General features: G+C 41.1%; 1 protein-coding gene across 1 annotated transcript in view; it reads left to right on the top strand.

Annotated features, from left to right (window-relative positions):
- Positions 1 to 13,095, top strand: part of otog (otogelin) — a 70,990-nt gene extending 57,895 nt beyond the window's left edge. The window contains exons 37-53 of the mRNA XM_085351052.1: positions 61 to 247; positions 436 to 656; positions 867 to 1,005; positions 1,212 to 1,400; positions 2,151 to 2,360; positions 2,513 to 2,617; positions 3,440 to 3,544; positions 3,658 to 3,759; positions 5,166 to 5,264; positions 5,476 to 5,516; positions 5,718 to 5,793; positions 5,984 to 6,162; positions 9,061 to 9,165; positions 9,962 to 10,081; positions 10,582 to 10,627; positions 12,427 to 12,506; positions 12,895 to 13,095. Of these exons, the coding sequence (XP_085207178.1) occupies positions 61 to 247; positions 436 to 656; positions 867 to 1,005; positions 1,212 to 1,400; positions 2,151 to 2,360; positions 2,513 to 2,617; positions 3,440 to 3,544; positions 3,658 to 3,759; positions 5,166 to 5,264; positions 5,476 to 5,516; positions 5,718 to 5,793; positions 5,984 to 6,162; positions 9,061 to 9,165; positions 9,962 to 10,081; positions 10,582 to 10,627; positions 12,427 to 12,506; positions 12,895 to 13,095 (2,205 nt within the window). The remainder of the gene's footprint in view (positions 1 to 60; positions 248 to 435; positions 657 to 866; positions 1,006 to 1,211; positions 1,401 to 2,150; positions 2,361 to 2,512; positions 2,618 to 3,439; positions 3,545 to 3,657; positions 3,760 to 5,165; positions 5,265 to 5,475; positions 5,517 to 5,717; positions 5,794 to 5,983; positions 6,163 to 9,060; positions 9,166 to 9,961; positions 10,082 to 10,581; positions 10,628 to 12,426; positions 12,507 to 12,894) is intronic.
- The last annotated feature ends 477 nt before the right edge of the window (positions 13,096 to 13,572 follow it).

The raw sequence follows: 13,572 nt of genomic DNA, 5'->3' as shown, positions 1-13,572 counted from the left end.
AAGCTAAAACACTGATAAAAATCTACGTGATGACATTTAGTTCTTGATGCTTTCTTTCAGCTGTATGTCAATTCACGGTATGCTAAACCTCGATTCAAAAAGTACGGCTTTGAGATTTACGACACAGGCAACATGTACCTGATCCGCAGCCCGGCCGGTCTTAAGTTACAGTGGTACCACAGTACAGGGATGATGGTCATCGACACTGACAGCTCCAGCAACAAACTGCCCACCATGGGCCTCTGTGGTAAAAAAAACATTTCTTTCTTTTTAACATTACACAGTAAAGATATCATTCTGGTAGGTTTAAAACCTGTGGCATAGTGACCCTGTTTTTCTCGGCACACCATCAAAACATTATTTCACTTTTGTGGACACAAATGTCATGATATGTCACGACTGAGGTGATGTTCATGATGCAAATGCATGTCTTAGGCTTCTGTGATGGAGATCCATCAAACGACCTGATTTTGGCAAATGGGACCACAGTGGGTGAAAGTGAGGATCCAGCTGTGTTCATCGACAGCTGGCAGATTCCTAATACCACAAGTTACATCAGCCACAGCCGCCGCCGTGAGCTCAACTGCTCTACCAGTGACTGCTCCAGCTGCTTCTTCATGCTGCAGAACCAGGCCTTTACCCCCTGCCATGCCTTTGTATGTAAATCCATACATTCATTCATTTCCAGATGTGTTTAGTTACAGGGAAGCTTTCTGTTATTTCTGAGTAGAAGATGTCAAAAGAGCAAAAATATCATTTTAAATGACTGCAGATTGTTGCAAATATAATTACAAAATAGGGGTATTCAAATATACTTATGTAACAATATTACTAGTTTCAAGTAATTGCTCTTTCTTTGTTTTTAGGTCCCACCCACCACGTTTTGTGAGGTTTGGGTACGAGACTCGGAGTATGTGAACAACCAGTGTGTGGCTCTGGCTGCTTATGTGGCTTCCTGTCACAAATTCAATATCTGCATTGAGTGGAGGAGTCCAAATTACTGCCGTAAGATTGTTGTCAGATTAAACCTTGTTGTGTAGCAAGCAAACACTTTAGTTTAATGTCCAGCTGTCACAACTTCTGTTATATTCGCTTCCATCTGAGCAACTCTGCTTTGATTTTGGTCTCCAGTTAATCCCATTGATCTGTTTTTAGAGAAAGTGCTAAATAATGGATTGATGGCACTGACATGTCTGCGTCTCCTCCTGCAGCCTTTGTGTGTCCCAATACTCTGAGGTATCAGGCCTGTCTACCAGCCTGCACGTCTCAGTCCTGCCCCAACCACGACTTTGATTCTGACCCAGATCAGTGTTCTGGCCTGACTGAGGGCTGTGTGTGCCCTGAGGGAACACTCCTTCACCGGCCATACTCTGCACTCTGCATCCCACCTGACAAATGCGGTAAGAGCCCAGTTTACCAACAGAGCACAAAGCAAGAAGGGAAGGTCTGTGTATTGGATTATTGTGATGGGATCAGAAGAAAATGCTGAGAACTATGCAACTGTTTAGTCTAAGGAAACTTGTTTTTGCCTATGAAAAAGGAGAAAAGATTTCAAGTTATTTTCTCAAAATTTTGAGTTAGTAAGCTGAAATTGTGGGTTAGCTCTGCTAATCAAGTGTGTGAATAGCATCATTACCTTTTTACCTGGTAGCAGATTCCACAGTGAGCTACCAATGTATAGTAAACATGAATAAATTGCCATTGTTTTGAAAGTTTGCTCATTTCTGACCTGCCTGTTTAGCATTGGGAGCTGACAAGGAAATGAACCTTCATGGAGCATCCTGATTGGCAGAGCTAACTTTAAATTTTGAGTTATTTTCTCAAAATTTCAGCTCATTAACTCTATGCACTTTGAAATGCATAACTTGAAATTTTGTCTTCTGTCTTGTCGTCTATTCTCAGACCCATTTCATTATCTTTAGAAACTAATGCACATCCAACTTATAACAAAAGCACAATTCTATAAATACTCTATGAATATAGCCCTACATTGAAATCTGTGTGAAAGGTCATTCGTATACAATTATTTCTTAGTTTGGGAAAGTTTCCCATTTGAATCAGCATCAGTCAGCTGAACCACATTCTGTTTGAGCTTTAAAAGATTCATTGTAGTCATGTGTATCTAAAATAGAGTGTATGTTTGTCTGCAGCCTGCACTGACAGCGGTGGTGTTCCTCATGCACATGGTGAGGTTTGGAAAGCCGCGAAGGATGCCTGCTGCATGTACCGCTGCGACAATGACACCATCGTTCCCGTGGAATACAACTGCTCCAGCATGGTGGCGCCTGCGTGCCGTCGAGCAGGGGAGGTGATCATCAGTCTGGCTGATGACACCAGCTGTTGCCCACAAAAAGTCTGTGGTGAGTTTAAGTGCTTTTGTCTGAAACATGCAAGATAGCCTCCAAATCAATAACTGTTACTCTTTAGACCTGAGACTGTTTTGATTTATGACATAATAAACAGAAAAAAGAATGAGCTATCTAATGAGACAATGGGATTTCTAACTTTGCAGTATGTAACCAGAGTCTGTGTGACCAGCTCCCTCCTGAGTGCAAATATGGGGAGAAGCTGGTGTCATACTACAGACAGGACTCCTGCTGTCCAGACTATGTTTGTGGTGAGTTTCCAGTTGACCACTTATTATGTACACTGTGATCACTGACAGATGATGACACATTTTTAAAACTATCACATTGTAGTTTAAGTGCTGTGTAAGTACTGCACACAAGGAATTATTTTATATAATATATTTACTGTAATGCCTTAAGAAATGTCATAGTTTACAGAGACAACATTGCACATTCAAAACTGCAGAGCAGTTTTCAAAGACGAATAAAAAAACCAAACAAAAACCCACTGCTTTCTTACAGAGCCTTAGATTAGACAATTTCATGCTTGTATCATACCTAGGTTAGGTTACCTCTTGTATAAAGCATATCTACATTGCTGAAGAAAATTAAAGGAACACTTTAAAAACATGTCAGATCTCAATGGAAAAAAATATGTGGGATATCTATATGCATATGGACTGGGTAGTGTGATCAGCCTGCAGAGACCTGAATTCAAAAACACCTGAAAATTAAAATGATGATGTGATCTGTAGGGTCTAGGTATCACCCCATCTCATGCTACCTGCAGTGACACAGACCCAAGCCAAATGCAAAACTAGTGAAAAAACTATCAGAAAAGATGAGGAGGGAAAAAGGTCAGAGATGAGGAGGGGAAAAGGTCAGTGTCCTTCACCTGTAAAACCATTCCTGTTTCGGGGCTGTGTCATTGTTGCTCCTCTAGAGCACATGTTCTTAATTTTATTATCACCAATCTTGCAACCCGTAGGCACACAGAGGTGGACATTTGTCTTATTTCTTGTAATCTTGACAAGTTAAACTATCAAAAGTATAAAAAAAAGAGAAAGCAAATCCTCTTTGTTGTGTTGCAGAATGTGATCCAGTGCTCTGTGAGTCAGACATTCCCACCTGCAGAGACGACCAGATTCTGATTGCAACCAGAGCTGAAGGCAGCTGCTGTCTCGCCCACATCTGCAGTCAGTTCAAAAAAACTGATCACATTAACTTCTCTGTTCTGTGGCACAACATTTAGCTATTAGAGAATAATTTAAAGTTATCAGTGCGGTTACAAATGTATGTTTTCATACAGTGTGTGCTCCCTGTGTGGAGACGCCTCCCCTCTGCCAGGATGGTGAGATTCTGACTGTCGACAGCAACACCACAGATCGCTGCTGCCCCACCTACCAGTGTGGTCAGAGCACACGCGCTTTCACTCACACACTCACACACCTGTAGCTTTAGCTAATAGTTGGAGTAAAAAAGTGAAAAGGTCTAAGGTCGGCTGATTTAACGTGTCACTTGTGTTTTTTGTAAATATCTGTGACATATAACTGTGACAAAGATGTGGGTTCTCAGCTTTTATTCTTGGTTCTTAATCTTAAGCTTTTTGATAGTTGGATCATTTTAAAATTGTAACACGACTTCAATTCTTTGTTACTTAGAAGGGAATTATTATACTTTCCTCATTTTCTCTCATACGTCTACTGTTACAAAGGCGGCTGTACACATTAGACTTGCTTAGAGATTCAAATACTAAGGTCAGTGTGTGCATAAGTAATCCCTGAGAGCCAAAAGCTTAGGCTGCAGACTCTCGGTTTTGGACAGTTGTGTTTCTACCCTTGGTTCTGTATGATGTCAGTGAGAGTGAATATCTCTGTTTTGTAAGCCCATGTTCTGTTCAAACATTCTGTTTAGGAGGGGCCACTCAGAAAAAAACTAGTGTGTAGCGAGCAGTGTTGGTCAATTTACTTGAAAAAAGTAATTAGTTACTAATTACTCATTACTTCTCCAAGAAAGTAATCCCATTACTTTACAGATTACTTAGTTTCAAAAGCAATTAGTTACTTTTTAAAAACACGAATACGTAATAAAGCAATAGACCTTTCAGCCCAATTCTATTTTTTCAGCATATTCCATCGGTGGAGGTCTGCCCGGTGCCTCAACAGTCATGTCAGTGGGGGATCTGGGGGTTTCTCTGTAAATTTCACATTCCCGTGGCAGTGTGCTAGGTGCTTGCTTAGATTTAAAGTTTAATTTTTTGCCGTAGAAATAAGTTTTCTCCAAACGCAGAGTGTAGAGCGGACGATAATGTTTTTGTTACTTTTTACGGAATCAAATTCAATGTCAGTGCTTCCAAGCTTTAATGGTCATACCCTCTCCTGCACTCCATATATTATCCATTGTTGATCTACACACGTCTGTTGCTGCCACAGGCGTCGTACACTCGTACGTCATTGTCATGAGACACTCTCACAAACGAAATCACAGTGTAGTAACGCAGTAACACAGCGTGTTTACAGGAAAGTAACAGCAATCCAACTACTTTTGTTTTTGCAATAGTAAACCGTTACTTTACTCGTTACTTGAAAAAAGTAATCGGATTACAGTAACACGTTGCTTTAACATGTTACTGCCCATCTCTGGTAGTGAGGCCATGTGTAGTAGACCCTTTGTTGTTCTGAACTATGACTCATGTAAAGTCACTGCAGTGGAGTCCAAGAATAAAAATGCGCTGATCCACTTCATGTTAAAATGATCCCACTATTGGACAGCTAGAACGCATAAATGACTTGCATGTTTTTCTTTGTGTGTGCACAGTGTGTGAACCCTACAGGTGTCCTCAGCTCACGTGTCCTGTTGGGATGTCAGTGGTTTCTGTGTCCAATCCTGGTCACTGCTGTCCCAACCAAACATGCGGTATGAGGGGAAAACCCTTCCATGATAGGAACAATAAAATTAGTCCAAAGCCTTTCTTTCAGATCAGTACTAGGCCTGTCATATCTTTTTAGAACCACAATTTAAAATGACATTACATTTGTTTTATGACAAAGCAGAGTATCTGGTGTTGTGTGGTGTCATCTCAGCTAAACAACTTAATAATGGTCGTTTTTTTATTTTCTGTCTTCAGAGTGTTCCTGTGAAAAGATTGCCTCCCCAAAATGTGGCCTGGTAAGTCCTGAACCTGTTGAATACACTGTATCTCCAGATTATTGCTCATAAAACCTGACTTTATGGGTCATATATCCAGGTGTCTGTCTGCTGGCTCTGTGTGTTTTAATATTTTTGGGTTCCTTGTGTAATGTACTCTTTGTATATTCTGTATGCATTAATACAAATCTGTAACCCTGGTTCTCTGTCTGTGTTCTGCAGGGGGAGGCTGCCCAGCTGGACCGGGCCTTTCTAGCCGATCCACAGAACCAGTGTGCCTGCAAAAGATACAAGTGTGGTACGTTCTGACGAGGAATTCATTTTAAGTTTAATCTTACCAAACCTGCTCTGAACTGAGCCAGAGTGCACGTTAGGGCATGTTGTTTTTATTCTGTTTGTCTAATGTTTGGTTAGTGTTTAAAACAGATGTTTTTACCACTTGTAAGTGCAGCCTGCAACTTTGGACCCTCTGACCTCTGTGTGTTTAGTGCGTGAGGCTGTGTGTGTGTTTGGAGAGCGAGGAGTGTTGAGGCCCGGTCAGACTCTGGTTGAGCGTGGAGACGACGGTTTGTGTTACAGCCGGCAGTGCAGCCGCAGCCTTGACCCAGCAAGCGGCTTCCATGTGCTCCACACTTTCAGCGTCAACTGCTCTAACCAATGCCAACCAGTAAGACCGCGACACACCAGCACAGACCTTTTATTGAAGATCTTGATCTCACTGACTTTATGTTAAGGTTCCATCCTCATTGTTAGTCTTGTTTCTCTTTATTTTCTCATTAAAAATGTGTTAAATATGAGAAGAGCTGCCAGAAAGTTTATTTTTGTGATTAATATTTTATTGAATTTTTAGAACACTACAGTCCACTGTAGATACAAATCACATCACATAAAAATAGCATCAGCATAACAGCCGACCAGTACTACAGTAATACAAAACCAAAATGAGGGGGGACAAACAAAACAAGAGATAAACAAACAAACAAAAAAACCCAAAACAAAACAAAAAACCACCCAAAAAAACAACAACAACACAGCCAGCCTTTGACTACGTGGGTCTTGCTGCATGCCACACTCTGTCATCTCTGAGAGTGCTTCGTCAGAATCCCAATGTCTGTCCCACTCTAAGTTCTAGTCTGATCCTTTTATTCTGATGATAGCGCTGTGCAGGGTGGCTGCTGTGTTTCTTCGGATTACTCCTCACCCCCCACCCACCCCTGTGGCTTGTCATGTCTTCACAATGTTGTGCTGTGGACATTTATGTGCTTTTTTGTGCAAAGGAGTTTTTTTGTTTCCTGTTCTCATGCTGTCCTACCATGGAAGCACAGCATGAGTAGGGGTCTCTTTTTTCCTCTTGTACTTTCCCCACTGTAGTGTACATTTCAATGTTTTTTCCTGATTCTACCAATCTCCGACCTGTATCCCCATGTAATGTTTGTGCTATATGTGTAAGGTCGGGGGGGGGGTCCCATTTCACTGCAGGGCAACCTGCATGTGACGAATAAAGCTTTAATTGATTGATTGATTGATTGAACAGATATGGATCCCACTTCAGGTGGAAGCTCTCCAGTGTATTCAGATGCCTGTATGAGAGTTGTTCTAGTGCAGCGAGTCTCCCTAGTTGAATATGCCATACAGAGACAAGTGGGGTGGAAGGGGCCTTCCACTGGGAGATAATAAGTTTACACCCCAGCATCAATGCAGTCTGTACCCACTCAGGAGCCTTAGGCAGAGCGTGTTTAAGGAGTGATTGGTCCCCCAAAACGAATAGTCTTGGCGAAAAAGGAATATCCCATCATATAGTTGATTTGATAGGACAGCTCCAAATCATATGGGTCAATATGTGCCCACCCCAGTCTGACATCTCCAGCATTCAGGAGACTGTATGAGGTTCACCCTGTACAATCTGTGTAGTGACCAGTAAATTCGGTGTAATAATTTGAATTGGATTAGTCTAGTTCTAAGTTCCCTGGACATCTTTTTACTATTCTGCAAAATTACAGTCCATTCCTGGTCTGTAAAAACCACACCAAGGTCAGCTTCCCGAGCTAACCGTAGGGCGGTTAGCCCTTTACTCATGCCCTTAATTAGCACTGAGTAATATTTAGAGACTTCACGAAGATGTTTTTTTGATGTAGCTGAGATAGTCAATAGTTGGAGGTGGTGTGGAGACCAAAGGTTTTGAGCAATAAATGCCAGAGCTGCAAATACCTCCAAAACTGACTCTGTGGCAACTGAAACTGTGCTTTAAGGTCATTGAAGAACTTGAGAATTCTCCCCTGATTACAGGTCTCCAAGAACAAGTATCCTTCTCTTGACCCACAGAAATGGAGACTTATTAATGCAGAGTTTGGGATTGAGCCATATGGAGGCCTCAGTATGAAGGTGGGAGTTAAAATTTAACGGCAAGGCCACCTTCTTCCAGACCGTCTGCAGGAACGAAAGAATGGGGTTGGTTTGTATATCTGATGAGAGCTTGGTGGTTAAAATGTGCATCAGAGGGAGTGGTGAGCACAGGGTACTCTCAAGACTAAACCATGGGGGGGCTTGTTCTGGAGAGATAGCCCAGTGAACCATGTGTCTCAGACTGAATGCATAATGGTAAAACAGTAAATTTGGGACCCCCAGGCCACCCGACTCCATTGGTTGCTGTAGCTTTTTAAGCTTTATTCTAGGGCTTCTGTTATTCCATATGAATTGGTTGCATAACTTGTCAAATTGATGAAAATATTTTGATGGGATTTTTAGCGGGAGTGTTCTCTACCAGAAAGTTTTAATCGAACATACAATTATTGCCGAACGGGTCTTCACCAAAATTCAGCTCAGAGTCAAGATCGCATTTGGATTTTAATTCTCATTAGTCTGTGTACTATAGCGAGCCTATGACAAGGAAACATATTACTTTCTTTCTGTACTTCACACATTAAAATAACCTGTGAATAGTGATGGACTGTGATCTGGATAAGTATTTGATGGCCCACTCTAAAGTTGTGATTTTTTGGCAGTTTGTGACTTAAAAGCACATTGGTTAACACTGTTGCCCCCAGACAAGTAGGGGGAAGGTTCCTGCTTGGGTGGGGGTCTTCCTCTCTTGGTATCTTCACTCATAGGTATGTTTGGTTGTCTGCCTCACTGTATTAGCCCTATGTTGGACTGGCAACCTACACATTTCAGCTGTGTCATCTCACTTGACCAAAGTTTAACTAATAAACTGCTGCACACAAACAGAACTTGTTGCTGAAGCAGGAGAAAAAAATGATTTAAAGAAAAAAACTGTTAGCTTCATTTATGTTATGTCTGCTTTCTTGCTGGTGTGTAACGTACTAAACACAGAGCAACATTAAACTTAGCAGACTCTGCGTTGTCACAGATACCACAGCATCCCTAGTTACAGCCCTGACCTCACATAAACTTCTCCCCTGAGAGCAGAGCACGAATCTAGAAGCTTTTAATTTTGTTTGAACTGTCACAGTTAATCTTTGGATAAGTGGTTATGATCATTGACTCATTAAAGCTCACTGTCACAGTATTTTAAATGAAAAGGAAAGTAATCATGTTTGTTTTTCAGAATCAGATCTACGTGCCTCCCAAAGACCATTCGACGTGCTGCGGAATCTGTAAGAATATTTCCTGCATCTATGAGCATGAGAATGGAACAACAGGTCTCTATAAGGTAGGAAAAGATGTTCAGCAACATTTTGCATCCAAATAAAAAACTATTTTAACATACACACTATATTGTGGCGAACTGAGGGATCTTAACAAGAAAGGACCCACGCAGAGATTGAGTCTGTTATTCCACCCCAAGCAGGAAGGGGGAGCTCTTTATTGAACAGTTCCCCGTGCTACACTGTGCTCGCACATGAACTCACTCATGGTGTAACATGTCTTTCTATCAAAACAACATCTATCAGTGAACAGGAACGGTCATATGAATTACTTAGCCATAACAAATGCAAATACACAGTTTAATCGTCTTGAATGGGAACACAACCCGAGGCATGATGGGAGATAACTAGCTGCTCCCAACATGCCACAATATTATACAAACAGTCTTTTACATTATTCTTCAGTCTTGATGTGTACTTGTGTAACACTTTGGTCTGCTGGTGGGAACTGAGTTGAAGTTAGCAAAGCTAGCTTATTAGCTAGCTAGCATATTATGTAGTTTTTTGTTTAACCTCAGCAACACAATCATGGTAAAGTTTAACACAATATTTATTATTGTATATTTTTTCTTATCTTTGAAATTGATTACTGTTAGTTTAATTAGTCGATGGTGATTTGACAGTATAGTCAAGTTGGCCTTAGTCCTAACTTTGTCCAGCTTTGATTTAAAAATGATCTCAGGCGGACTCACACAAAGTAAGAAGGCTGATCATACGTCACCAATCTCTTTCCCATTTTGTTGTAAGTCAAATTAAGTTGCTCACTGTAGTTCAGTTGCTGATGTTGTCAATGCTTTTCAGCCGGGAAGATCCTGGGTATCAAACTGCATGAAGTTTGACTGCACAGACACTGTGGCTGGGCCCACACTCATCTCCTACTCCTTCAGCTGCCCTCCCTTCAATGAAACAGAGTGTGTAAAGGTCAGCATGCAGCGCACACCCACGCACGCACGCGTGCACACACACAACACACATTCAAAGAGACATCTCTTTCTTCAAATAGATAAAAGATACTGACTGATTATAATTTGTCAACGTATCCTTTGGAAGGGAAATCTTGCAGTTTTAATCTTTTTAATTTCTTTTTAATCTTTTTTTTTTTTCATCAAAAACATTTTGCTGTGTGATAATGATGTAAAAAGGTGATTCTCAAACAGACAGCCAGGCTGATCCATATTAAATTTAAGTTTAAGCAGGCTCAAAGTAGTTATAACTACTGCAAGACTGCAAGATGACTTTTTTCTATAGAATAATGGTAGCTCACTTAAAAAGTTTGATTAACAAATCCACGGCATGTTCAGTAGTTACACAAAAGTTTAGCTGAAGAATATCAAAGTTCAGAATCTGTGCTGGCCAAACTGTGGAGGAAAAATACATTTTTCTGTGTTTGTGTTAACGTTGTGACTCTCGTCTGCACTCAGATCGGTGGAACTGTTGTAAGTTACATGGATGGATGCTGCAAGACGTGTGAGTATCTAATGAGAGCATCACAACAGCAGTTGTGTAGTTAGCGTAGAGCTGTAGCCTGCAGCTGACACTGAAGAGCGCCTTCATCTGCCGCTCAACATGTTTCCGACATGTTTGCCCTTCAGTTTGCTCGTTTCAGTCTAAAATCCTCAGTCACATTGTCTGAATTGGCTCACGTCTGGATCCCAGCTGCTGTTTTCCGTTACATTTGTCTTCTGTTTATTTACATTAGAAAACTGTCAGTGTGCTTTTCAGTGAACTCTGTGTCATCAGTACAAATAATGACAGACTTGCTCTAAAATGCCAAATGATTAAAGCTCTTGTCACTGAAAAGCAACTGAAGACATACAAGTGGGTTTATGGTTTATGTGCTGCAGCTTACCATCGTGTACCAATCCCACCAGGTACTGGATTCCCTCTCTTCCCTTTCCCTGTTAGCCCCCTGACTCCCACAGTTAACACAAACTGTGAAAGAGGTACCAAACAACAAGGCTTACCAGTGCCATTGTTGATATTCAACAATGTACTCCCTCTAAGAAAAAAAACAGAACACACACAGGAAACCCCAAAGTCTGACTGACACCCACTCCCCTCTGCAGAAAAGTCCTCTCATCTGTTGTCTCACTCCAAGTCCATGTGGAAAAAAACATAATTGATGTAGCTTCCTCTTTGCTTTCTACCTCACTTGGCTTTAGAAAATATGCTGTCCAATTGTCTAGTCTAATTGGTTTACATGAAAAATGACATCACACTTGAGAGGACAGAACCCCCCCCCCCCCCTTGATCCCATGTGTACATGTACACAACAAATAAACTTTTTCCCCATTTAGCACTGTTTGGGCAGTGCATTGTTGATTGCCAACAATGTACTGTTGGTAGTGGCCCAGTAGTCGGGCTTAGATATCTGCATGTGTCACTAGATAGTGAAGTGGGATGATGCTGGGAGTGCTGCGGGTCTTTTTTTCATTGAACTGCTGAAGATTTGCATGCTGCTGCACTATAGCTGCAGCCCTCCAAAGGGAGCTGTGTGGGAAACAGAATCTTCTGTGTGTGGCATTTCATCCTTTTAGTAGTATCATCTGTGCAAACAAAAAAGCAGTAATTCATTTTAGGGTGGCAGGATTAGGGGTACAAAATATTTGGTTTTACAATAAAATCTTAAAATAAACAATAAGATGAGTTCAATTGAGTTATCTATGTAAGTTTACAGAGAGTAGCTTCAAACAAACTAACACACATTTAGTCCAGATCAATGACACAACAGCTTAATAACACAGGCGACAGTCAAAGCGGTAGAGAAAGTGTCCTGAGATTTATTCTGAGAAAACTAAATGGCACTCATAACATCTTAATTTAATGCTATGTGTGTTGATGGCAGATTTCATGTTTTGTTCGTGTTTCTGTCTTTGTTGTATTTGTTTAAACATCAGTTTATTTTGTTTTTAGTCGAAGCTAATTTATGTTGAGAATAAATGTATGACAGATTTTATCCTTCCAGCAGTTTTGAATGTTTATGCTGAGTCTCATTGATCATTTCTCCCTGAGTGGAAAGTTTTCTCATTAATGCTTTTAGCTGCAAAGTTCTTATACACACACCCTCGGTTTTATTCCTTTCAGGTTATGTATGGCTAAACTACTTCTGCATGATCAACAGCTTCTGAGCTTCTCAGGGCTCTTGATCGCCTTCCTTCCTCTGTCCTCATCCTCCCAATTCCTGGTGTTTGTTCACATCCTTATTATCTTATGAGTATTTTTTACCTTCATTCCAATGAATTCCTTCTGGCTTGTTGTGTGAACAGGCAAAGAAGACGGAAAGTCATGTCAGAAGGTGACAGTGAGGATGACCATCAGGAAGAATGACTGCCGCAGCAACAGACCGGTAAACACTCATGTCTGACTTTCTGTGGTTGCAGCTTGTTATTAGCATCCTATTTTAACTTTGCATTTCTTGCAGTGTGTGTAGAGTTTTCGTTCATGCAAGTGCAGCAATGCCATTGGCTGGCTCAAAGTATTCTGGAAGCTGTGGTGGTCATGATTTCTCCAGGAGATTATTTGATGTGCACCATCTGAATAGTTAACACCAAATTTTTTGCAGCCATCAACAGGAGTTATTTCAATTTTCAGTATTTGGTGTTTATAGTTTTTGATATTGCTCATGTTTAAGCTTAACATGGCTGCCTCTCCCTCCCAAAGTTTATTTGTGCATTTATTTGATGGCCTTCTGTCTGCTCCTTCTACATGAAAGACATCTGCCCTTCCATTTTCAGGTGAACATCGTGTCGTGCGATGGAAAGTGTCCTTCCGCCAGCATCTACAACTATAACATCAATACGTACGCTCGCTTCTGCAAGTGCTGCAGAGAGACTGGTCTGCAGCGGCGCTCTGTGCAGCTTTACTGCAGCAGCAACTCAACCTGGGTCAGCTACACTATCCAGGAGCCCACTGACTGCTCATGCCAGTGGTCCTAAACATAGTGCATCCCCACACTCACATGCAAATACAAACACACATACACTGTGTGTTCAGAGCTACATGATTTAAACTCACAAGATACAGAAGAATAAATGTCAGCTGTGTTATTTTATGATTTTGGGCAAGATGGATACTGAGCTATGATTAGCAGGTTCAGCATGATTTATGGAGATTGTATAAGTGGCTATGTTGGTAGTAAATGATCACAGAAGTCGTTTTGCTGCCTCTGCTGGCAGGGAGGTGGTAACTGCAGGACAGACAAGCAGGTCTCCTTCCTTAGCCGGTAGCTGCAAAGCACACAAGCTGGAAGGAAGGAAGCACCTTCAATCTCAAAACATTTTTTTCTTTTTACTATTCATTAAATTATCAAGTTGAACTAAAAGAAATGTTATGAGCACTGACTCATATTACTATAATCATTCATCTTGTTTAAACTGTCCGTTAAAAATCCCTTTCTAATCTGCTTTCAGTTT

Source organism: Diplotaxodon limnothrissa, linkage group LG1 (assembly GCF_057381915.1).
Source record: "Diplotaxodon limnothrissa isolate DT_005_m linkage group LG1, D_limnothrissa_male_GT1.1, whole genome shotgun sequence".
Lineage (NCBI taxonomy): Eukaryota > Metazoa > Chordata > Actinopteri > Cichliformes > Cichlidae > Diplotaxodon > Diplotaxodon limnothrissa.
Note: the sequence above shows the minus strand (reverse complement) of the source record. Positions and strands in the feature narration are given on the sequence as shown.